General features: G+C 43.3%; 1 protein-coding gene across 1 annotated transcript; it reads right to left on the reverse strand.

Annotated features, from left to right (window-relative positions):
* Positions 1 to 177: 177 nt before the first annotated feature.
* On the reverse strand, positions 178 to 26,589 carry LOC311121911 (NLR family CARD domain-containing protein 3-like; the record flags this gene model as incomplete). Its single annotated transcript, XM_084196344.1, has 10 exons — positions 26,463 to 26,589; positions 11,147 to 11,263; positions 8,599 to 8,683; positions 8,241 to 8,469; positions 5,967 to 7,758; positions 5,508 to 5,681; positions 4,502 to 4,675; positions 3,915 to 4,088; positions 1,806 to 1,979; positions 178 to 367 (listed from the first exon to the last, which is right to left on the reverse strand). Exons 1-10 carry the CDS (start codon positions 26,543 to 26,545, stop codon positions 178 to 180), a joined length of 3,192 nt encoding a protein of 1,063 aa, XP_084052470.1. The 5' UTR covers positions 26,546 to 26,589.
* Between the last annotated feature and the right edge of the window lie 658 nt (positions 26,590 to 27,247).

Consider the following 27,247-nt stretch of genomic DNA (forward strand, 5'->3'; position numbering starts at 1 on the left):
AAAGGTGACATTGTATACTGTTGCCTAATATGAAACATTCTATCTCAAATCCAAAATGCTGGAGCATAGCACCAAATTTAAAACTGTAAACTTCATTGTCCAAACACATATGGTGTGGACTATGTGTGCCTGGTAAACACATGTGGATCTGGTGAACAGTTATCACTTGTTGACCAACTACAGGAATACTGACCTCAGAGTCTCCAGTTTACAGTGGGGATTCCCCAGGACAGCAGATAGCAGCTTCACTCCTGAATCCTTCAGGTCATTGTTACTCAGATCCAGCTCTCTCAGGTGTGAGGGGTTTGACTTCAGAGCTGAGACCAGAGAAGCACAGCCTTCCTCTGTGACTAGACAGCCTGACAGCCTGCAAAGATTCAAATCATATTAAAACCACACTGCTATTCTTTGGTGGTGAAAATAGTGGAAGTATTTTTTTTTCAACATATTCAGATATATCAGCGTCCTGAAACCTGACATATCTATTCATAAATTAATGTATCATTATTAGAAATGACAAATTATCAAAGTATTGCTTGTAGAGAGAAAATTATAAAGTACAAATATGTATATTACAAATATTGAGTTGACTGACCAGAGCAGTTTAAAAAGCAGTATCAGTTAGATTGTATTGAGTATACAGTCCACACCATATGTAGTTTGACAGTGAAGCTAACATTTTAAATGTGGCTCTGTACTCCAGCATTTTGGATTTGAGATCAAATGTTTCATATGAGGTGACAGTATATAATGTCACCTTTTATTTGAGGGGTATTTTCATACATATCTGTTTCACCGTTTAGAAATGAAAGCACTTTATGTATCTAGTCCCCCCATTTGAAGAAGACAAACGTATTCTGACCATTTTACTTATAGTGTATTAAAGTAGTCAAAAGTTTTGTATTTGGTTGTAAACTCATTGGTTGCATTTGCAGTTTGTTTTGGTTGTGTTTTGGGTTATGTTTTGTCCAATAGTAACTGAATGGTGGATGATGACTGGAGTAATTTTCTGTCTAAGTGAGTAGATAACATGTTTCTAAACACTACTAAATTAATCCTGATGATGCCATGATAAAGAAAAATCATGAATGAATCATGAATAATAATGAGTGAGAAAGTTACAGAGGCTACAACAAAACATGCTAACCTCTCACCATTACCAATAACAGAGGGGGTATGATCCTTGTTCCTCAGTAACTTTCTCATTCATCATCATTCCCGATTCATTCATTATTATTCATAATCATAGTAGCATCCACATGAATGTAGAAGTCTTCAGAAACATCTTCTATTCTTACTGACAATACAAGTGAAGTGACTCCAAAATGACAGGACATTATTCACCATTCAGTTTCTATTGGGAAAAACATCATCTAAAACACAACTAAAATCAACTGCAAATGTTTTCAACAAGTTTGTAGAATCACAAGCTTGATGTAATCACTGTGGGTAAGGAATATGGGACCTAATACTAAACTTTTGACTACTTTAAAGCAATATAAGTGAACATGTACAAATGATTACAACGTTTTCAAATGGGAGAACTAGATACATAAAGTGCTTTCATTTCCAAACAGTAACACAGATATGTATGAAAATATCCTCAAATATGAAAAGTGAAATTATATACTGTCACCTCATATGAAACATTTGATCACAAATCCAAAATGCTGGAGCATAGCACCAAATGTAAAACTGTAAGCTTCACTGTCCAAACACATATGGTGTGGACTATGTGTGCCTGGTAAACACATGTGGATCTGGTGAACAGTTATCACTTGTTGACCAACTACAGGAATACTGACCTCAGAGTCTCCAGTTTACAGTGGGGATTCCCCAGTCCAGCAGAGAGCAGCTTCACTCCTGAATCCTTCAGGTCATTGTTACTCAGATCCAGCTCTCTCAGGTGTGAGGGGTTTGACTTCAGAGCTGAGACCAGAGAAGCACAGCCTTCCTCTGTGACTAGACAGCCTGACAGCCTGCAAGAGTAAAATCATATTCAAATCACACTGCTATTCTTTGGTGGTGAAAATATATTTTTTCAAAATTTTCAGATACATCAGAGTCCTGAAACCTGCCATATCTATTCATATATGTATATATACAGTACCAGTCAAAAGTTTGAACACACCTACTCATTCAAGTTTTTGTTTAGTTTTTTAAAAACTATTTCTTACATTGTAGAATAATAGTGAAGACATCAAAACTATGAAATAACACACATGGAATCATGTAGTAACCAAAAAAGTGTTAAACAAATCAAAATATATTTTAGATTTTAGATTCTTCAAATAACCACCCTTTGCCTTGATGACAGCTTTGCACACTCTTGGCATTCTCTCAACCAGCTTCATGAGGTAGTCACCTGGAATGCTTTTCAATTAACAGGTGTGCCTTCTTAAAAGGTAATTTGTGGAATTTATTTCCTTCTTAATGCGTTTGAGCCAATCAGTTGTGTTGTGACAAGGTAGGGGGGGTATACAGAAGATAGCCCTATTTGGTAAAAGACCAAGTCCATATTATGGCAAGAACAGCTCAAATAAGCAAAGAGAAACGACAGTCCATCATTACTTTAAGAGATGAAGGTCAGTAAATACGGAACATTTCAAGAACTTTGAAAGTTTCTTCATGTGTCGCAAAAAACATCAAGCACTATGATGAAACTGGCTCTCATGAGGACCGTCACAGGAAGAATAGACCCAAAGCTACCTCTGCAGCAGAGGACAAGTTCATTAGAGGTACCGGCCTCAGAAATTGCAGCCCAAATAAATGCTTCACAGAGTTCAAGTCACAGACACATCTCAACATCAACTATTCAGAGGGGACTGTGTGAATCAGGCCTTCATGGTCTAATTGCTGCAAAGAAATCACTACTGAAGGACACCAATAAGAAGGAGAGACCTTCTTGGGCCTAGAAACATGAGCAATGGACATTAGACCGGTGGACATGTGTCCTTTTGTCTGGAGTCCAAATTGGAGATTTTTGGTTCAAACAGCTGTGTCTTTCTGAGAAGTGCTGTGGGTGAACGGATGATCTCTGCATGTGTAGTTCCCACCGTAAAGCATGGAGGAGGAGGTGTTATGGTGTGGGGGTGCTTTGCTGGTGACACTGTCTGTGATTTATTTAGAATTCAAGGCACATTTAACCAGCATGGCTACCACAGCATTCTGCAGCGATACGCTATCCCATCTGGTTTTGGCTAAGTGGGACTATCATTTGTTTTTCAACAGGACAATGACCCAACACACTTCCAGGCTGTGTAAGGAGAGTGATTGTGTGCTGCATCAGATGACCTGGCCTCCATAATCACCCAACCTCAACCCAATTGAGATGGTTTGGGATGAGTCGGACGGCAGAGTGAAGGAAAAGCAGCCAACAAGTGCTCAGCATATGTGGGAACTCTTTCAAGACTGTTGTAAAAGCATTCCAGGTGAAGCTGGTTAAGAGAATGCCAAGAGTGTGCAAAGCTGTCATCAAGGCAAAGGGTGGCTATTTGAAGAATTTCAAATATAAAATATATTTTAATTTGTTTAACACTTTTTTGGTTACTACATGATTCCATATTTGTTATTTCATAGTTTTGATGTCTTCACTATTATTCTACAATGTTAAAAATAGTAAAAATAAAGAAAAACCCTTGAATGAGTATGTGTGTCCAAACTTTTGACTGGTACTGTATATAAATAAACGAATGTATCATTATTAACAGTAGATAACATGTTTCTAAACACTACTAAATGAATCCTTGTGTGTGTGTGTGTGTGTCCAGTGTGTGTGTGTGTGTGTCCAGTGTCTGTGAGTGTGTGTGTGTCCGTGTCCAGTGTGTGTGTGTCCAGTGTGTGTGTGTGTGTGTGTCCAGTGTGTGTTTGTGTCCAGTGTGTGTGTGTTCATTGAGTGATAGAGGAATACTGACCTCAGAGTCTCCAGTTTACAGTGGGGATTCCCCAGTCCAGCAGAGAGCAGCTTCACTCCTGAATCCTTCAGGTCATTGTTACTCAGGTCCAGCTCTCTCAGGTGTGAGGGGTTTGACTTCAGAGCTGAGACCAGAGAAGCACAGCCTTCCTCTGTGACTAGACAGCCTGACAGCCTGTAAAGATTAAAATCATATTAAAACCACACTGCTATTCTTTGGTGTTGAGTAATTATCTTTTAGAGTGAGTAGATAACATGTTTCTAAACACTACTAAAGTAATCCTGATGATGCCATGATTGAGAAAGATCATTAATAAATTATGAATAATAATGAGTGAGATAGTTACAGAGGCTACAAAAAAAATATGCTAACCTCTCACCATTAACATCAAATAAAAGGTGACATTTCGTAATGTCGCCTCATATGAAACATTCTATCTGAAATCCAAAATGCTGGAGCATAGTGCCAAATGTAAAACTGTAAGCTTCACTGTCCAAATACATATGGTGTGGACTATGTGTGCCTGGTAAACACATGTGGATCTGGTGAACAGTTATCACTTGTTGACCAACTACAGGAATACTGACCTCAGAGTCTCCAGTTTACAGTGGGGATTCCCCAGTCCAGTAGAGAGCAGCTTCACTCCTGAATCCTTCAGGTCATTGTTACTCAGATCCAGCTCTCTCAGGTGTGAGGGGTTTGACCTCAGCACTGAGACCAGAGAAGCACAGCCTTCCTCTGTGACTAGACAGCCTGACAACCTGACAGAGAGATAAGCCTAAGAATAGTAAAGCCCCCTTTACTGGCTCAAACAGCAAATTAGCAAATTAGCTCAATTAGCTTGTTACCAACCCTTAGTAAACTATTGGAAAAAATGGTGCTTGACCAGATACAATGCTATTTTACTGTAAACAAATTGTCAACAAACTTTCAGCGTGCTTATAGAGAAGTACATTCAACAAGCACAGCACTTACACAAATGACTGATGATTGGCTGAGAGAAATTGATGATTAAAATATTGTGGGGGCTGTTTTGTTAGACTTCAGTGTGGCTTTTGACATTATCAATCATAGTCTGATGATGGAAAAACGTATGTGTTATGGCTTTACACCCCCTGCTATAATGTGGATAAAGAGTTACTTGCCTAACAGAACACAGAGGGTGTTCTTTAATGGAAGCATCTCAAACAAAATCCAGGTAGAATCAGGAATTCCCCAGGGCAGCTGTCTAGGCACCTTGCTTTTTTCCATCTTTACTAACGACATGCCACTGGCTTTGAGTAATACCCCACAAGACATGCCACCAGAGGTCTCTTCTGTCCCAGAACGGACTATGGGAGGTGCACAGTACTACATAGAGCTGTCTGACTACATGGAACTCTATTCCACGTACACATGGATGTTGTATTGTAAATATGTGATAGTGGAGTAGTGGCCTGAGGGAACACACTAAATGTAAAGTGTTATGAAATATAATGTCATGTAATATTTTAAAATGTATATAACTGCCTTAATGTTGCAGGACCCAGAAAGAGTAGCTGCTGGCAAATGGGGGTCCTTAATAAATACAAATACAACTACAGGAATACTAACCTCAGAGTCTCCAGTTTACAGTGGGGATTCCCCAGTCCAGCAGAGAGCAGCTTCACTCCTGAATCCTTCAGGATATTGTTACTCAGATCCAGCTCTCTCAGGTTTGAGGGGTTTGACTTCAGAGCTGAGACCAGAGAAGCACAGCCTTCCTCTGTGAGTTCACAGAATGACAGCCTGACAAAGAGATCATCATGATTTCACAAACAAACTGTTAATTTAACACCAGTAGTGTAGAAGGACAATGGCAGATGCATTTGGTTTATTCTCTTAAACAACATATAGATTCATCTTCCGTCTCCTAGAATTGTATGGTCATATTGTTATACTAATGTGAACATCAATGCATTGATTCAATATGTTTTTCAATATATATTATATACATATTATAGTACATATTCTTTTCTAAACTGAATATTTCTTCCTGATGATTAGTACTTAAATGTCATTTTATGTACTCACAGAGCAGCTCTGGAGGCTTTGACCACTGGCAGCAGCCTCAGAAGACCTTCCTCTGATCTGGAGTATTTCTTCAGGTCAAACACATCCAGTTCCTTTTCTGAAGTCAGCAACACAAAGACCAGAGCTGACCACTGTGCAGGTGACAGTTCTTCTTCTGAGAGACTTCCTGAGCTCAGGTAGCTTTGGATCTCCTCCACTAGAGAATGGTCATTCAGTTCACTCAGACAGTGGAACAGATTGATACACCTTTCTGGAGAGGGATTCTCCCTGATCTTCTCCTTGATGTACTTGACTGTTTCTTCATGGCTCTGTGAGCTGCTTCTTGTCTTTGTCAGTAGACCTCGTAAGTGCTTCTGATTGGACTCCAGTGAGAGGCCCAGAAGGAAGCGGAGGAACAGGTCCAGGTTTCCTGTCTCACTTTGTAAGGCTTTATCCACAGCACTCTTGTAGAAGGTAACTTTACGCTTGTGTCTGATCCTCACAGAAAAGTTGCAGGACGTTGATTGAGGTTTGGCCATTAGATTCTCATTGTTGTTGATGAATGAGAGGAACACATATACAGCAGCCAGAAACTCCTGAATGCTCAGATGCACGAAGCAGTACACCTTGTCCTGGTACAGGCCACATTCCTCTTTAAAGAGCTGTGTGCACAATCCTGAGTACACTGAGGCTTCATTGACATCAATGCCAGCCTCTTTCAGGTCTTCTTCATAGAAAATCAGATTGCCCTTCATAAGCTGTTGAAAAGCCAGTTTTCCCAGTGACAGAATGCTCTCTTTATTCCAGTGTGGACCTGTCTCTTCTTTCCCAAGATACTTTTCATCCTTCTGTTTGGTATGAAACACCACAAGGTGTGTGTACATCTCAGTCAGAGTCTTGGGCATCTCTTCTCTCTTATGTTTCAGCATGTGTTCAAGGACTATTGCAGAAATCCAACAGAAGACTGGAATGTGGCACATGATGTGGAGGCTCCTTGATGTCTTTATGTGTGAGATGATTCTGCTGGCCAGGTCCTCATCACTGAATCTCTTCCTGAAGTACTCCTCCTTCTGTGGGTCATTGAACCCTCGTACCTCTGTCACCTGGTCAACACACCCTGAAGGGATTTTATTGGCTGCTGCAGGTCGGGTAGTTATCCAGAAGAGAGCAGAGGGAAGCAGATTTCCCTTGATGAGATTTGTCAGCAGAACATCCACTGAGGTTGACTCTGTGACGTCACAACAGATCTTGTTCTTCTGGAAGTCTAGGGGCAGTCGGCACTCATCCAGACCATCAAAGATGAACAGAACTTTGTACTTGTCGTAGTTGGAGATTCTTGATTCTTTGGTTTCCATTGAGAAGTGATTGAGAAGTTCAATGAAAGTGTGTTTTTCCTTTTTCATCAAATTCAGCTCCCGAAAAGGGAATGAAAATACAAATTGGACATCCTGATTTGCTTTTCCTTCAGCCCAGTCCAGAATGAACTTCTGCACAGAGACTGTTTTTCCAATGCCAGCGACTCCCTTTGTCAGCACATTTATGATAAGTTTGTCTTGTCCAGTTAAGGGTCTGAAGATGTCGTTACATTTGATTGCAGTCTCTGGTCTTGCTTGTTTCCTGGTTGTTGTCTCAATCTGTCTCACCTCATGTTCTTTATTGACCTCTCCTGTTCCACCCTCTGTGATGTAGAGCTCTGTGTAGATCTTATTGAGAAGTGTTGGGTTTCCTTGTTTAGCGATCCCCTCAAATACACATTGAAACTTCTTCTTTAGATTACATTTGAGTTCATGTTGGCAAATCACAGCAAGCTCATCTGAATGAAGAAATAACACAGAGGATATTAATATTACGTCTGTTTTAATGCCTACAGTATTCTAGGACTGTTACAACATTTTAAATTATATAATAATTTATTCGCTTAAGTGACTGTATACATGTGTAAATGTTTTCATAATGCATTACAGACTGGTGTGACTGATTATATTATTATTTTGTATTCTCTCTCTCTCTCTCTCTCTCTCTCTCTCTCTCTCTCTCTCTCTCTCTCTCTCTCTCTCTCTCTCTCTCTCTCTCTCTCTCTCTCTCTCTCTCTCTCTCTCTCTCTCTCTCTCTCTCTCTCTCTCTCTCAATTAATCAACACAAAACATCCCTGCTGCTACTTGATGAGGTCTCTAGGTGTTGTGTTAAGGCTGCTACAATATCATTTAGTTACACAGCTACTTTAGCTGTACTTAAGCTACAGCTTTTAAATGTTTGCTCTAAAACAGCATTCAACATGAGGCAGACAGCTCTTACTTTTCTCCAGTGTGTCAGCCAGCTCCTTCTGGTTCATTTTCCTCAGGACGTGCAGTGTGATCTTCAGAGCCCCTTCTCTGGCACTGCTCTCCTGCTTCTCATCTTCAGCATCCACCACTTCCTTATCCTGCTTCTGACTCTCAAAGCCTTCTGGGAGTTCTGGACTAAGAATCCTCTTGAACATCTTCAGCTCCTTCTTCACAAATGTCATAATATTCTCTTTAAGCAACTGAAATAAATCAAGTAAATAAGTTAAGCAAGAGACTACATGCTTTCTCATTAACACATTAATGAATGATTGACAGATCAACTTTACTTGAGGTAAACAAAAACAAATGTACATAACAGGACCACATACACTGAATATGGAGGCCAGGTCTGTTTGATGACTCTGGGAAGACTGACTACTGAGAATCTCTGACTCTGATCTCTCCTGTTGGTTTCTGGGGACAAAACATCAGATTACATCTCCTCATCCAGGGAGTGCACACACACACACACACACACACACACACACACACACACACACACACACACACACACACACACACACACACACACACAGGTAATGTTGTGTTTAATATTGTTTTGAGTTGTGAATCGTTATAAGCTTTTTTGCCCTCCCACTTCAAATTAAACACAGAAGATCTCCGCTAAACATAGAATCACATAGTTTATCCATCTCTCTGTGACTGCCGATAAATTCAGAACAAAGTTGACTATGAATACAAAGTTGCCAATGTATTTGCAATTGATATAAACAAGGGATGTATACAATTATGCTTCAAATGAAAACCGAGATAACTAGATTAAACTATAAAACAATAGGCTATATGTTCAATCAATTTAGTTATATTAATGTTAAGGGAAGATTTGAATGGAAAAAGCTGATCTGAGAGCAGCACTCCCTTTCTTTCGATCATATCAGTATCGATACATGCTCCACCGGACATCCTACCTTGTCGTGCTGCTAATCCAGTTTCTGCTGGTCTGCCTGCGGCTATGGAAACCTGACCTGTTCACCGGACGTGCTACCTTTTCCCAAACCTGCTGTTCTCTCTCTCTCTCTCTCTCTCTCTCTCTCTCTCTCTCTCTCTCTCTCTCTCTCTCTCTCTCTCTCTCTCTCTCTCTCTCTCTCTCTCTCTCTCTCTCTCTCTCTCTCTCTCTTCTCTCTATCTCTCTCCTCTCTCTCTTCTCTCTCTCTCCCTCTCTACCACACCTGCTGTCTCGACCTCTAAATGCTCGACTGTGAAAAGGCAACTGACATTTACTTCTGAGATGCTGACGTGTTGCACCCTCTATAACCACAGTGATTATTATTTGACCCTGCTAGTCATCTATGAACATTTGAACATCTTGAAGAACGATCTGGCCTTAATGGCCATATCCTCTTATAATCTCCTCCCAGCACAGCCAGAAAAGGACTGGCCACCCCTCAGAGCCTGGTTCCTCTCTAGGTTTCTTCCTAGGTTCCTGCCTTTCCAGGGAGTTTTTCCTAGCCACAGTGCTTCAACATCCGAACATGCGCTGTTCGGCACGAGACGACCGTTAGTTTCTGCCAATGACCTTCAAATCAAATTGTATTTCTCACATGCGCCGAATACAACAGCTATATACACTTTACCGTGAAATGCTTACTAACGAGCCCTTTCCCAACAATGCAGTTAAAAAGTAAGAAAAATTAGCTAAATAAAAAAAGGAAATAGTAACATAATGATAAAACAATAATGAGGCTATAAGGAGTACCAGTACTGAGTCAATGTGCAGAGTACCAGGTAGTTGAGGTAATAACTAGACTATATACAAGGAGTACCAGTACTGAGTCAATGTGCAGGGTACCAGGTAGTTGAGGTAATAACTAGACTATATAAAAGGAGTACCAGTACTGAGTCAATGTGCAGGGGTACCAGGTAGTTGAGGTAATAACTAGACTATATACAAGGAGTACCAGTACTGAGTCAATGTGCAGGGGTACCAGGTAGTTGAGGTAATAACTAGACTATATACAAGGAGTACCAGTACTGAGTCAATGTGCAGGGGTACCAGGTAGTTGAGGTAGTAATGAGGCTATAAGGAGTACCAGTACTGAGTCAATGTACAGGGGTACCAGGTAGTTGAGGTAATAACTAGACTATATACAAGGAGTACCAGTACCGAGTCAATGTGCAGGGGTACAAGGTAGTTGAGGTAATAACTAGACTATATACAAGGAGTACCAGTACAGAATCAATGTGCAGGGGTACCAGGTAGTTGAGGTAATAACTAGACTATATACAAGGAGTACCAGTACTGAGTCAATGTGCAGGGGTACCAGGTAGTTGAGGTAATAACTAGACTATATACAAGGAGTACCAGGACCGAGACAACGTGCAGGGTACCAGGTAGTTGAGGTAGTAATGAGACTATATACAAGGAGTACCAGTACTGAGTCAATGTGCAGGGTACCAGGTAGTTGAGGTAATAACTAGACTATATACAAGGAGTACCAGTACCGAGTCAATGTGCAGGGGTACCAGGTAGTTGAGGTAATATGTACATGTAGGTAGGGGTAAAAGTGACACGTCAATCAGGATAGAGATTACATCTCCTCATCCAGGGAGTGCACACACACACACACACACACACACACACACACACACACACACACACACACACACACACACACACACACACACACACACACACACACACACACACACACACACACACACACACACACACACACACACACACTCACACAGGGAATGTTGTGTTAGTTTAATTTTGTTTCAGGACTATGAAAATGGAAAAAAGGATTAGCCTATGGATTATGACATCAACAAAGATAAATGGTAAAATGGGAGAGGAGAAATGACTAGAGACAGTGTTGTTTAACTCACTGACCATGACCCATGAGTTCTTCTTACCTTTGTTCAGTAGAAAAGTCTCCCTCTCTAAAGAATATAGGTGGATGCATAGACTTGTCACTCTTCATGGACACACAGCTGGGTACAGGGGAGGCTGGTCTCTCCTGCTTGATTGGGCTTCAACACAACAGAGACAAACATTACATCTCTCATCTACTCTGAGCTCAGATGGGGAAACAAGAATTTCATTCCAAAACGCTATATATCCATTTTCAGAAATGTTCGTAAATTAGCTTTTATTGTTTGAAGAAATCATGAAAGAGATTGGTGTTTTTTCACCATCTAGTCATGGCATGGGGTTGTTCAATGACAGACATGTATTTGTTTAAAATCTATCACTTGATGGTTTCATTTCAGAGAGACAAATAATCATGTTTTTTGCAAAATGCTGGAGAGCTCTTCTTTATCTACAGTGGTGTTACTTTGGCAGATAATGTCACCCATCTAAATAAATAGTATATATATAGGACGTGTTTTTCTCTGGCTGGAGGTAAGTAGGTAAGTAGGTAAGTAGGGGTAAGCTACATGTAGTGTTGAGTAAAGCTTAACCATGTATTAGATCGTAGGTAGGTAGTTAGCTGTAGTTAGGTATTGTATTTATTGTAGGTTAGTATTATTGTTGTTATTGTAGCTTTACGTGGGTAATTTGTGGGTTAGTTTCGAGGCATGAGGCTAGCTAGCTAGCGGGTAGCTATTGGTAACGATTAGCAACGCTGGAGAGCTGGTTCCAACGGTAATGTACTCCTACCCAACGTTTAACTTTTGCTTAACCATGTATTAGATCGTAGGTAGGTAGCTAGCTGTAGTTAGGTATTGAATTTATTGTAGGTTAGTATTGTGGTTGTAGTAGCTTTCCATAGGTAATTGTGGACTAGTATCGAGGCACGAGGCTAGCTAGCTAGCGGGTAGCTATTGGTAACGATTAGCAACGCTGGAGAGCTGGTTCCAACGTTTAATTATTATTATTATTATTATTATTATTTTTTTTTGCTGCGTTGTGAAGGGAACTCGACACGGACTTGAATTGTCTGTTTGGTGTGCTGACACACTCTTGGCAGTTTGTTGTGGCCAGGTGTTGATGCTAAGTTGTGTGTTAATGGATGCTAGCTTGCAGGTTGGCTACGGCGTCATAGCTAGGCTTCGTGGGTTGTTGTGGGTAGTTACTGTGTCTTGGCAGTGTCCTCGGCCGTGCCAGCTGTAGCACGAAGCTAGCTAGCTAGCCGTTCTTCAAACAGAGTCGACACAGTGGCCATTGCTAGCTACCCAACATGACCATTTGGCTGTACTGTAGTAGCTAACCACAATTTACTTGTCCTAGCTAGCCAACGTCTAATCATTGCTGCGTCATATAAGGAACTTGACACAGACACGAATGATCTGTTTAGTGTGATATCACAATATTGGTGGTTTGTTGTGACCAAGTGTTGGCGCTAAACGGTGTGTTATTGTTATTGGATGCTAGTCTGCTAGTTGGCTATGGAGTCATAGTAGGCTAGCTGAACAAAGTGGGTTGAGTCTACTCCTTTAAACATTGAACCGCTGTGGTTCACAACAATTCTGATTTCCAAAGGCGGAAGTTGGGAGAGTTTTTGTTCGGGTGGTTCAGTGAAACAATTTTAGTTTCCGAGCTAGAAGATTTGGTGAGGGAGGCCCTGCTCTCTCCACTCCCAGATGCTTAGCCCATTTCATTCCGATCTCCTCTGCATTTTTGTAGCCATTTGCTACAGCCTGTCAACTATGCCTCTGCCTATCCCTGTTCTCTCCTCTCTGCACAGGCTACACAAACGCACCACACCGCGTGGCTGCTGCCTCTCCAATTTGGTGGTCCCTGCACGCACCACCCACGTGGAGTTCCAGGTCGCAGGCAGCCTCTGGAACTGCCGTTCTGCTGCCAACAAAGCTGACTTCATCCCAGCCTATGCCAACCTCCAGTCCCTCGACTTCCTGGCGCTGACGGAAACATGGATCACCACTGAAAACACCGCTACTCCTACTGCTCTCTCCTCGTCTGACCATGTGTTCTCGCATACCCCGAGAGCATCTGGTCAGAGGGGTGGTGGTACAGGAATCCTCATCTCTCCCAAGTGGACATTCTCAATTTTTCCCCTAACCCATCTGTCTATCTCCTCATTTGAATTCCATGCTGTCACAGTCACTAGCCCATTTAAGCTTAATATCCTTGTCATCTATCGCCCTCCAGGTTCCCTTGGAGAGTTCATCAATGAGCTTGACGCCTTGATAAGTTCCTTCCCTGAGGATGGCTCACCCCTCACAGTTTTGGGGGATTTCAACCTCCCTATGTCCACATTTGACTCATTTCTCTCTGCCTCCTTCTTTCCACTCCTCTCCTCTTTTGACCTCACCCTCTCACCGTCCCCCCCTACTCACAAGGCAGGCAATACGCTTGACCTCATCTTCACTAGATGCTGCTCCTCTACTAATCTCACTGCAACTCCCCTCCAAGTCTCCGACCACTACTTTGTTTCCTTTTCTCTCTCACTCTCCTCCCACACTACTCACTCTGCCCCTACACAGATGGTAATGCGCCGCCGCAACCTTCGCTCTCTCTCTCCCACTACTCTCTCCTCTTCCATCCTATCATCTCTTCCCTCTGCTCAATCCTTCTCCCTCCAATCTCCTGATTCTGCCTCCTCAACCCTCCTCTCCTCCCTTTCTGCATCCTTTGACTCTCTGTGTCCCCTATCCTCACGGCCGGCTCGGTCCTCCCCTCCAGCTCCGTGGCTTGATGACTCATTGCGAGCTCACAGAACAGAGCTCCGGGCAGCGGAGCGGAAATGGAAGAAAACTAAATTCCCTGCCGACCTGGCATCTTTTCACTCCCTCCTCTCTACATTTTCTTCATCTGTTTCTGCTGCTAAGGCCACCTTCTACCACTCTAAATTCCAAGCATCTGCCTCTAACCCTAGGAAGCTCTTTGCCACATTTTCCTCCCTCCTGAATCCTCCCCCCCCCCTCCCCCCCTCCTCTCTCTCTGTGGATGACTTCGTCAACCACTTTGAAAAGAAGGTTGACGACATCCGATCCTTGTTTGTTAAGCCTAATGACACTGCTGGTCCTGCTCACACTGCCCTACCCTATGCTTTGACTTCTTTCTCCCCTCTCTCTCCAGATAAGATCCTGCGACTTGTGACTGCAGGCCGCCCAACAACCTGCCCGCTTGACCCCATCCCCTCCTCCCTTCTCCAGACCATCTCCGGTGACCTTCTCCCCTACCTCACCTCGCTGATCAACTCATCCTTGACCGCTGGCCATGTCCCTTCCGTCTTCAAGAGAGCGAGAGTTACTCCCCTTCTCAAAAAACCAACACTCGACCCCACTGATGTCAACAACTACAGACCAGTATCCCTTCTTTCTTTTCTTTCCAAAACTATTGAGCGTGCCGTCTTTAGCCAACTCTCTTGCTATCTCTCTCAGAATGACCTTCTTGATCCAAACCAATCAGGTTTCAGGACTGGTCATTCAACTGAGACTGCTCTTCTCTGTGTCACAGAGACTCTCCGCACTGCTAAAGCTAACTCTCTCTCCTCTGCTCTTGTCCTTCTAGATCTGTCTGCTGCCTTTGATACTGTCAACCATCAGATCCTCCTCTCCACCCTCTCCGAAATGGGCATCTCCGGCGCGGCTCACTCCTGGATTGCGTCCTACCTGACCGGTCGCTCCTACCAAGTGGCGTGGCGGGAAGCTGTCTCCGCACCACGTGCTCTCACCACTGGTGTCCCCCAGGGATCGGTTTTGGGCCCTCTCCTTTTCTCCCTATACACCAAGTCACTTGGCTCTGTCATATCCTCACATGGCCTTTCCTATCATTGCTACGCTGACGATACACAACTAATCTTCTCCTTTCCCCCTTCTGATCACCAGGTGGCGAATCGCATCTCTGCATGTCTGGCAGACATATCAGTATGGATGACGGATCACCACCTCAAGCTGAACCCTGGCAAGACGGAGCTGCTCTTCCTCCCCGGGAAGGACTGCCCGTTCCATGATCTCGCCATCACGGTAGACAACTCCGCTGTGTCCTCCTCCCAGAGTGCGAAGAGCCTAGGCGTGACCCTGGACAACACCCTGTCGTTCTCCGCCAACATCAAGGCGGTGACCCGCTCCTGCAGGTTCATGCTCTACAACATTCGGAGAGTGCGACCCTGCCTTACACAGGAAGCGGCGCAGGTCCTGGTCCAGGCACTTGTCATCTCCCGTCTGGACTACTGCAACTCGCTGTTGGCTGGGCTCCCTGCCTGTGCCATTAAACCCCTACAACTCATCCAGAATGCCGCAGCCCGTCTGGTGTTCAACCTTCCCAAGTTCTCTCACGTCACCCCCCTCCTCCGCACACTCCACTGGCTTCCAATTGAAGCTCGCATCCGCTACAAGACCATGGTGCTTGCCTTTGGAGCAGTGAGGGGAACGGCACCCCTGTACCTTCAGGCTCTGATCAGTCCCTACACCCAAACGAGGACATTGCGTTCATCCACCTCTGGCCTGCTGGCTCCCCTTCCTCTGCGGAAGCACAGCTCCCCCTCAGCCCAGTCAAAACTGTTCGCTGCTCTGGCACCCCAATGGTGGAACAAGCTCCCTCACGACGCCAGGACAGCGGAGTCACTCACCACCTTCCGGAGACATTTGAAACCCCACCTCTTTAAGGAATACCTGGGATAGGCTAAAGTATTCCTTCTAACCCCCCCCCCCCCCCCCAAATTGTAAAGTGGTTATCCCACTGGCTATAGGGTGAACGCACCAATTTGTGAGTCGCTCTGGCTAAGAGCGTCTGCTAAATGACGTTAATGTGCCCTTGAGCAAGGCACTTAACCCTAATTGCTCCTGTAAGTCGCTCTGGTTAAGAGCGTCTGCTAAATGACTAAAATGTAATGTAAATGTAAAATATATATATTTAGCAGACGGTCTTATCCAGAGCAACTTACAGTTAGTGAGTGCATACATTATTTTTATTTTTCATACTAGCCCCCCGTGGGAATCAAACCCACAACCCTGGTGTTGCAAACGCCATGCTCTACCAACCAAGCTACATCCCTGGCAGTCATTCCCTCCCCTACCCTGGGCCAATTATGCGCCACCCCACGAGCCAGGGCAATTAAGGAGTGGCTCCGTAAGAAGCATCACAAAGTCCTGGAGTGGCCTAGCCAGTCTCCAGACCTGAACCCAATAGAAAATCTTTGGAGGGAGCTGAAAGTCTGTATTGCCCAGCGACAGCCCCGAAACCAGAAGGATCTGGAGAAGGTCTGTATGGAGTAGTGGGCCAAAATCCCTGCTGCAATGTGTACAAACCTGGTCAAGACCTACAGGAAACGTATGATATCTGTAATTGCAAATAAAGGTTTCTGTACCAAATATTAAGTTCTGCTTTTCTGATGTATCAAATACTTATGTCATGCAATAAAATGCAAATTAATTACTTAAAAATCATACAATGTGATTTTCTTTTTGATTTTCTTCTTTTAGATTCTGTCTCTCACAGTTGAAGTGTACCTACGATAAAAATTACAGACCTCTACATGCTTTGTAAGTAGGAAAACCTGCTAAATCGGCAGTGTATCAAATACTTGTTCTCCCCACTGTATCAATTTTCAGAAATGTTCGTAAATTATCTTTTATTGTTTGAAGAAATTATGAAAGAGATTGGTGTGTTTTGTCAGTAGCTAATCATGGTATGGGTTGTTCAATGACAGACATGTATTTGTTTAAAATCTATCACTTGATGGTTTCATTTCAGAGAGACAAATAATCATGTTTTTTTGCAAAATGCTATATATCTGCCTCACTCACAGAGAAATAAGTAGTACTGCTAGGTTTTACACAGTAATAATATATCTGCCTCACTCTCAGAGAAATAAGTAGTACTGCTAGGTTTTACACAGTAATTATATATCTGCCTCACTCTCAGAGAAATAAGTAGTACTGCTAGGTTTTACACAGTAATAATATATATCTGTCTCACTCTCAGAGAAATAAGAAGTACTGCTAGGTTTTCACACAGTAATAATATATATCTGCCTCAGTAGTACTGCTAGGTTTTACACAGTCAAATGTGGCCGACCTGCTCGATTCGAACTTATGTAGCAAAATTTGAAATTGTGTTTTTTACATTGGATAAAAGTAGAGACTCAGCTAGAAAAAGGTATATAATACACTACAGTTGAGGAACAATGGGAAAGTAATTCTGCTTTGAAAGATGATAAACTTGTAACCTCAATTTTGAGAAAATGGCCTTTGAAAGTTTTGGTTCACCTACTGGAGAGCTCTTCTTTATCTACAGTGGTGTTACTTTGGCAGATAATGGCACCCATCTAAATAAATATTATATATCATTTAGCAGACAGTCTTATCCAGAGCGACTTACAGTTAGTGAGTGCACACATTATTTTTAATATTAGCCCCCCGTGGGAATTAAACCCAAAACCCTGGCGTTGCAAACGCCATGCTCAACCAACCAAGCTACATCACTGCCGGCCATTCCCTCCCCTACCCTGGACAACGCTGGGCCCCACGAGTCTCCCGGTCGCGGCCGGCTACGACAGAAACTGGATTCGAACCAGGATCTCTAGTGGCACAGCTAGCACTGCGATTAAGTGCCTTAGACCACTGCGCTACTCGATATATATGATATACATATATATACACTGCTCAAAAAAATAGGGGGAACACTTAAACAACACATCCTAGATCTGAATGAATGAAATAATCTTATTAAATACTTTTTTCTTTACATAGTTGAATGTGCTGACAACAAAATCACACAAAAATTATCAATGGAAATCAAATGTATCAACCCATGGAAGTCTGGATTTGGAGTCACCCTCAGAATTAAAGTGGAAAACCACACTACAGGCTGATCCAACTTTGATGTAATGTCCTTAAAACAAGTCAAAATGAGGCTCAGTAGTGTGTGTAACCTCCACGTGCCTGTATGACCTCCCTACAACACCTGGGCATGCTCCTGATGAGGTGGCGGATGGTCTCCTGAGGGATCTCCTCCCAGACCTGGACTAAAGCATCCGCCAACTCCTGGACAGTCTGTGGTGCAACGTGGCGTTGGTGGATGGAGCGAGACATGATGTCCCAGATGTGCTCAATTGGATTCAGGTCTGGGGAACGGGCGGGCCAGTCCATAGCATCAATGCCTTCCTCTTGCAGGAACTGCTGACACACTCCAGCCACATGAGGTCTAGCATTGTCTTGCATTAGGAGGAACCCAGGGCCAACATGCACCAGCATATGGTCTCACAAGGGGTCTGAGGATCTCATCTCGGTATCTAATGGCAGTCAGGCTACCTCTGGCGAGCACATGGAGGGCTGTGCGGCCCCCCAAAGAAATGCCACCCCACACCATGACTGACCCACCTGCCAAACCGGTCATGATGGAGGATGTTGCAGGCAGCAGAACGTTCTCCACGGCGTCTCCAGACTCTGTCACGTCTGTCACATGTGCTAAGTGTGAACCTGCTTTCATCTGTGAAGAGCACAGTGCGCCAGTGGCAAATTTGCCAATCTTGGTGTTCTCTGGCAAATGCCAAACGTCCTGCACGGTGTTGGGCTGTAAGCACAACCCCCACCTGTGGACGTCGGGCCCTCATACCACCCCCATGGAGTCTGTTTCTGACCGTTTGAGCAGACACATGCACATGTGTGGCCTGTTGGAGGTCATTTTGCAGGACTCTGGCAGTGCTCCTCCTGCTCCTCCTTGCACAAAGGCGGAGGTAGCGGTCCTGCTGCTGGGTTGTTGCCCTCCTACGGCCTCCTCCACATCTCCTGATGTACTGGCCTGTCTCCTGGTAGCACCTCCATGCTCTGGACACTATGCTGACAGACACAGCAAACCTTCTTGTCACAGCTCGCATTGATGTGCCATCCTGGATGAGCTGCACTACCTGAGCAACTTGTGTGGGTTGTAGACTCCGTCTCATGCTACCACTAGAGTGAAAGCACCGCCAGCATTCAAAAGTGACCAAAACATCAGCCAGGAAGCATAGGAACTGAGAAGTGGTCTGTGTTCACCACCTGCAGAACCACTTCTTTATTGGGGGTGTCTTGCTAATTGCCTATAATGTCCACCTGTTGTCTATTCCATTTGCACAACAGCATGTGAAATGTATTGTCAATCAGTGTTGCTTCCTAAGTGGACAGTTTGATTTCACAGAAGTGTGATTGACTTGGAGTTACATTGTGTTGTTTAAGTGTTCCCTTAATTTTTTTGAGCAGTGTATATATATAGTTAACTAAATGTATGGTGTTTTTGGTTTATGTCAGTTTCATTGTTTGTTATGCTATAAATTGTTATGTTATGGTTTTAAGTGGTAAAATGAACTAGAAAATGTCATATTTTGAAATTCTGAGTAATTACTACTTTAGTAACACCACCACTCCCCCTCACAGGAAAACTCCTGCACACGCTTTTTACTGTCCCTTTCCACACTGCTAACGCAAGAGGAACGACTGAAAAAGCATTTAAGATAAGATTACTGTGAAATAATATAATGATGATTCATGTTTATTATTACCTGTTTTTATGGTCATGTTTTGAAATTATACTTCATTAATATAACAATTATCAATAAGCCTGAACAGTAATTTAGTCACCTCTGGTCGAGAAAAACGTATTTTCCTAGTATATTCATTGTCAGATTCATCAACCAGCAGCGAGCACTCTGCCTTCTAGCACAAGCGAGGGGCATGTTGAGGTACATTTGCTAACCGCGAGGGTTGCATGATGTAATTTATTGGCCGGCTGGAAGACGCACTCTTGTCTTTTCTATTCTGAGGTTGTTTACTCCCAATATCAGATATTAAGATCATGTTTTATAATGCATGTATACTAGGGTTGAGGTTAGCGCATCTGACTAGTGATTATTTATCAGGGGTTCAACACCTGCTATAGTCACAATTTAATTGCTCTTCCAAAAGCATCACAGGCCTAATACGAGATATATAGCTAACTAAAGTAATGAGTGACCACTTTAGAAAATCATGGGACATATAGTATTTGGTTGCCTGCTATTTTATGTCAATCATATTGCTGCTTGTAGCCTATAACTGATGCTTCGTGGTCTTATGCTGCCATCTATGGGAAATATTTAGCAATTAAAAGTTATTAATTAATGTAGACATTGGTGAGGCAGCTGAGAAATAAAGTGTATTTCAAATATGTCTTATTTATCAAGCGTTCTACCTTTCAATAATAAATAGCATAAAATAACTAATAAAAAGAAAGCGCCAGAACTGTGCAGTCAAGAAGATAACCTTTGTGTCCGTTTCATTGTATTACTACAGGTATGTAATAGCACGTTTAAACTTTCTAATGTCGAAAGAACATGTCATACCATGTTTGGTAACACATCCGTTAAGGTATTATCATGTTTGGTAAAGGTTTGATGTGTTAGTTTTGTGTCAAACCAAGTAAGTGAAAGAACGTGATAAAAACTATTTTACAAGTCACATAGCTAGAGATTTTTCGTTTGTCTGAGTGAATGTACATAATTTTCTAATTTTAGTTTAATAAATAATCAATTTATTTGAGATTATTGAATTCCCATGCTGGTAAAATGGCGGCTACTCTCGGTCAGCGTCGACGGACTTAAGTGAGGACAGTGCGGGTGCATCAGAGAGACAATTTCACGGTCGCACTACTGTTTTGAAGCTGAATGTAATGATTATCAGTTTTCTACATGTGTACTAATATTCAGACACATTCACTAGTTGCTGTCTTTATCAATAAATGTTGCTATGGTGTGAACAGGAAATACAATTGTTTTTTGATTGAAGTAATACAGTGAAGACAAGGTTCTTCAGGAAATTAGCACACAGTGCTGTCTAAAACAAACTGTAACCTTGTACTAAATGGATTTTGAGTCATTTATGCATTTATCTACTATAGGTTACTGTAGTAGCTAAATACAATATACTTATGCTAGCTAGCCAACGTTTAATTATTGCTGCGTTATGAAAGGAACTAGACACGGACACGAATGATCTGTTTAGTGTGTTAACACACTATTGGTAGTCTGTTGTAACCAAGTATTGGTGCTAAACTGTGTGTTATTGGATGCTAGCATGCTAGTTAGCTATGGTGTCATAGTTAGGCATCGTGGGCTGTTGTGGGTAGTTACTGTAGGTTGGCATTGTCTTCGGTGTAGCACGAAGCTAGCTAGCTAGCCGTTTTTCGAACAGAGTCAACACAGTAGCCATTGTGTGCTGTACTGTGGCAGCTAAATACAATATATTTGTGCTAAGCTAGCCAACGTTTAATTATTGCTGCGTTATGAAAGGAACTAGACACGGACACGAATTATCTGCTTAGTGTGTTAACACACTATTGGTGGTTTGTTGTGACCAAGTGTTGGTGCTAAACTGTGTGTTATTGGATGCTAGCATGCTAGTTAGCTATGGTGTCATAGTTAGCTAGCTGAATAAAGTGGGTTGAGTCTACTCCTTTAAACATTGAACCACTGTGGTTCACAACAATTCTGATTTCTAAAGGTGGAAGTTGGGAGAGTTTTTTGCTCGGGTGGTTCAGTGAAACAATTATAGTTTCTGAGGTGGAAGTTTTGGTGAGGGAGGCCCTGCTCTCTCCTCTTCCAGATGTTTAGTTCATTTCATTCCGATCTCCTCTGCATTATTGTAGCCATTTGCTACAGCCTGTCAACTATGCCTCTGCCTATCCCTGTTCTCTCCTCTCTGCACAGGCTACACAAACGCCTCACACCGCGTGGCTGCTGCCTCTCTAACCTGGTGGTCCCTGCACGCACCCCACACCTGGAGTTCCAGGTCTCAGGCAGCCTCTGGAACTGCCGTTCTGCTGCCAACAAAGCTGACTTCATCCCAGCCTATGCTAACCTCCAGTCCCTCGACTTCCTGGCGCTGACGGAAACATGGATTACCACTGAAAACACTGCTACTCCTACTGCTCTCTCCTCGTCTGACCATGTGTTCTCGCATACCCGGAGAGCATCTGGTCAGAGGGGTGGTGGCACAGGAATCCTCATCTCTCCCAAGTGGACATTCTCAATTTTTCCCCTAACCCACCTGTCTATCTCCTCATTTGAATTCCATGCTGTCACAGTCACTAGCCCATTTAAGCTTAATATCCTTGTCATCTATCGCCCTCCAGGTTCCCTTGGAGAGTTCATCAATGAGCTTGACGCCTTGATAAGTTCCTTTCCTGAGGATGGCTCACCCCTCACAGTTTTGGGGGATTTCAACCTCCCTATGTCCACATTTGACTCATTTCTCTCTGCCTCCTTCTTTCCACTCCTCTCCTCTTTTGACCTCACCCTCTCACCGTCCCCCCCTACTCACAAGGCAGGCAATACGCTTGACCTCATCTTTACTAGATGCTGCTCTTCTACTAATCTCACTGCAACTCCCCTCCATGTCTCCGACCACTACTTTGTTTCCTTTTCTCTCTCGCTCTCCTCCAACACTACTCACTCTGCCCCTACACAGATGGTAATGCGCTGCCGCAACCTTCGCTCTCTCTCTCCCACTACTCTCTCCTCTTCCATCCTATCATCTCTTCCCTCTGCTCAATCCTTCTCCCTCCAATCTCCTGATTCTGCCTCCTCAACCCTCCTCTCCTCCCTTTCTGCATCCTTTGACTCTCTGTGTCCCCTATCCTCCCGGCCGGCTCGGTCCTCCCCTCCAGCTCCGTGGCTCGATGACTCATTGCGAGCTCACAGAACAGAGCTCCGGGCAGCGGAGCGGTAATGGAAGAAAACTAAACTCCCTGCTGACCTGGCATCTTTTCACTCCCTCCTCTCTACATTTTCTTCATCTGTTTCTGCTGCTAAGGCCACTTTCTACCACTCTAAATTCCAAGCATCTGCCTCTAACCCTAGGAAGCTCTTTGCCACATTTTCCTCCCTCCTGAATCCCCCCCCCCCCCCCCCCTCTCTCTCTGTGGATGACTTCGTCAACCACTTTGAAAAGAAGGTTGACGACATCCGATCCTCGTTTGTTAAGTCTAATGACACTGCTGGTCCTACTCACACTGCCCTACCCTATGCTTTGACTTCTTTCTCCCCTCTCTCTCCAGATAAAATCCTGCGACTTGTGACTGCAGGCCGCCCAACAACCTACCCGCTTGACCCCATCCCCTCCTCTCTTCTCCAGACCATCTCCGGTGACCTTCTCCCCTACCTCACCTCGCTGATCAACTCATCCTTGACCGCTGGCCATGTCCCTTCCGTCTTCAAGAGAGCGAGAGTTGCTCCCCTTCTCAAAAAACCAACACTCGATCCCACTGATGTCAACAACTACAGACCAGTATCCCTTCTTTCTTTTCTTTCCAAAACTATTGAGCGTGCCGTCTTTAGCCAACTCTCTTGCTATCTCTCTCAGAATGACCTTCTTGATCCAAACCAGTCAGGTTTCAGGACTGGTCATTCAACTGAGACTGCTCTTCTCTGTGTCACGGAGGCTCTCCGCACTGCTAAAGCTAACTCTCTCTCCTCTGCTCTTGTCCTTCTAGACCTGTCTGCTGCCTTTGATACTGTGAACAATCAGATCCTCCTCTCCACCCTCTCCGAGCTGGGCATCTCCGGCGCGGCTCACTCCTGGATTGCGTCCTACCTGACCGGTCGCTCCTACCAAGTGGCGTGGCGAGAAGCTGTCTCCGCACCACGTGCTCTCACCACTGGTGTCCCCCAGGGCTCAGTTCTAGGCCCTCTCCTTTTCTCCCTATACACCAAGTCACTTGGCTCTGTCATATCCTCACATGGCCTCTCCTATCATTGCTACGCTGACGATACACAACTAATCTTCTCCTTTCCCCCTTCTGATAACCAGGTGGCGAATCGCATCTCTGCATGTCTGGCAGACATATCAGTATGGATGACGGATCACCACCTCAAGCTGAACCCTGGCAAGACGGAGCTGCTCTTCCTCCCGGGGAAGGACTGCCCGTTCCATGATCTCGCCATCACGGTTGACAACTCCGTTGTGTCCTCCTCCCAGAGTGCGAAGAGCCTTGGCGTGACCCTGGACAACACCCTGTCGTTCTCCGCTAACATCAAGGCGGTGACCCGCTCCTGCAGGTTCATGCTCTACAACATTCGAAGAGTACGACCCTGCCTTACACAGGAAGCGGCACAGGTCCTAATCCAGGCACTTGTCATCTCCCGTCTGGATTACTGCAACTCGCTGTTGGCTGGCTTCCCTGCCTGTGCCATTAAACCCCTACAACTCATCCAGAACGCCGCAGCCCGTCTGGTGTTCAACCTTCCCAAGTTCTCTCACGTCACCCCCCTCCTCCGCACACTCCACTGGCTTCCAGTTGAAGCTCGCATCCGTTACAAGACCATGGTGCTTGCCTATGGAGCAGTGAGGGGAACGGCACCTCTGTACCTTCGGGCTCTGATCAGTCCCTACACCCAAACGAGGGCATTGCGTTCATCCACCTCTGGCCTGCTGGCTCCCCTTCCTCTGCGGAAGCATAGTTCCCGCTCAGCCCAGTCAAAACTGTTCGCTGCTCTGGCACCCCAATGGTGGAACAAGCTCCCTCACGACGCCAGGACAGCGGAGTCACTCACCACCTTCCGGAGACATTTGAAACCCCACCTCTTTAAGGAATACCTGGGATAGGATAAAGTAATCCTTATACCCCCCCCCCCACCCCCCCCCCCCCCCAAAAAAAAAAAATTGTAAAGTGGTTATCACACTGGCTATAGGGTGAATGCACCAATTTGTGAGTCGCTCTGGATAAGAGCGTCTGCTAAATGACGTAAATGTGCCCTTGAGCAAGGCACTTAACCCTAATTGCTCCTGTAAGTCGCTCTGGATAAGAGCGTCTGCTAAATGACTAAAATGTAAATGTAAATGTAATAACAGAAAAACTAACAGCAAAACGCTTAGAAAGGTTTTGATTAACAAAATAATCAAAATGCTATTTAGTACTATAATTGTATTGACTAAGTACTATAATTGTATTTACTAAGTACTATAATTGTATTTACTAAGATAATATTATTACTAAACTAGTTTCTAAAAGTGTTCTAGGCTACCCTACCGTAGAAGTAGGGGTTAGGGTTACGGCTAAAATAGGTTATAAGTAGGGTAAGAGTTTCTGTATAGCACTTTGTGACATCTGCTGATGTAAAAAGGGCTTTATAAATACATTTGATTGATTGTTAGGTTTAGGGTTTTATGGCAAAAAACTGTATGGGTTTATGGCACTCTTGCTCCTCCTTGTAATCCCACCCTTCTGCTACTCTCAGCCCCGCCCACCTATCTACGTAGAACATCCTCTTTTGATTTCCACCTGCCATATTTTTTTCAACTGCGCTGTGATTTCTTACATGCATTTTTAACCTTTCTAGTCGCATAGTATCCACAGACTAAATTAAAGGTCAATGTTTTTCATAAGAGCATTATTCTAATTTTGATTGACTGACTATGGTTTTCCAAATCCCCAGCACTGCTATTTCTAAGGATAATTTTTTATGAATATTGGGATTTTTCAACCATTCCTGAATTATATTCTTAGCTAAAAAATATTCCTATTTAATAGTAGTAGCCATAATTCATAAATGACACCATGCAGGGTTCTATATGGAACCATTTTGGTTCAGTGAAGAAGAACCTCTAGCGTTCTGATCAAAGAACCCTATAAAAGGTTTCTATATAGAACTTTTAATGGTTCCATATATTAAGCAAGCGATATAACCTTTTTTGGTTAAAACAGGAGTGAAGAGTGTGTTGATTTGACGGTAGTATTGTCAAAATTCCGCTTGTAACAACGATCAGAATTAGTAAAAACAATAAGGTTCTGCATGACATCATATTAGACATGACACAATCATTAGACAATGATTGTGTCATGCAAAACTTCTATAGATGTGTGTGTATGCTGGTAAAGATGTGTGTGTATGCTGGTAAAGATGTTTGTGTGTGTGTGTGTGTGTTTGTGTGTGTGTGTGTGTGTGTGTGTGTGTGTGTGTGTGTGTGTGTGTGTGTGTGTGTGTGTGTGTGTGTGTGTGTGTGTGTGTGTGTGTGTGTGTGTGTGTGTGTGTGTGTGTGTGTGTGTGTGTGTGTGTGTGTGTGTCTGCTGGTGAGACATCCACATATCACAGTCAAATATACAGGATACAAACATTTCATTACAGCTATATAGCATTTTGCAAAACAAAAATCTATTAATTAAAATCTTAGAACAACAATATTTGACAGACACATGAAGGTACCCATAAGCAATCATTTCTGATGTAAAATAACAAACGTGAAAAAATTGTGGATATAACGTTTTAGAAATAAACTCTTTATAAATTCTTAAACTACATTGTCATCTTACCTCTTAGCTTTGGTGTCATGTTCCCTAGAAAGAGTCATTTTAGAGGCAGGGCCCCCCTCCTCTCTCTCCCCAGAGAGACTCATTTTAGAGGCAGGGCCCCCCTCCTCTCTCTCCCCAGAGAGACTCATTTTAGACCACTGACCCCTAAACAGAGATGCAGCATGTTGGTTGTGGGGAACACAGTGACAACTAATTCTAGAATGTCTAACAGACACATCCAAACAGTCAGATGATTTAATGCAATCACATCAACATGTAGTCATGACTGATATTTTTCACCTTTTCTCCATGTAGTGGAACTAATAATAATAATAATAATAATAATAATAATAATAATAATAATAATAATAATAATAATGTCTCACTTTCTCTTGTAATAATTCCACTCATTCTAGTGTGTTGCTTTGTTCAACAGGTCTGATATTATTATACTATTATTGAATTTAATTCATAATATCAATGTTAAGAAAAGTACGTTCAGGTTTCATACCAAATTACACAGGAAGCAGGAGCTCATTGTAATTTTGAAAACAACAAATGTTATGATATTTTGAAAGATTATTTAGAACTATGATACATTAACATTTTTACAAATTGTAAAATAACCACGATATACGAATCCTATAATACGAGATATGAACAACAATATGTTTTTGAATTTGACTTGCCTACGCCCAGTTAGCGCCATTTTGTATGATTGAACTGTCACGTACCTGTCCCAGGTGAAATGGACTGTTAGGTCTGAGTGTTTTACTGTCATTCTCTATACTATAATAACACCATAT

This window comes from Coregonus lavaretus (assembly GCF_964263955.1).
Source record: "Coregonus lavaretus genome assembly, contig: HAP1_SCAFFOLD_2560, whole genome shotgun sequence".
In the NCBI taxonomy this organism is placed as follows: domain Eukaryota; kingdom Metazoa; phylum Chordata; class Actinopteri; order Salmoniformes; family Salmonidae; genus Coregonus; species Coregonus lavaretus.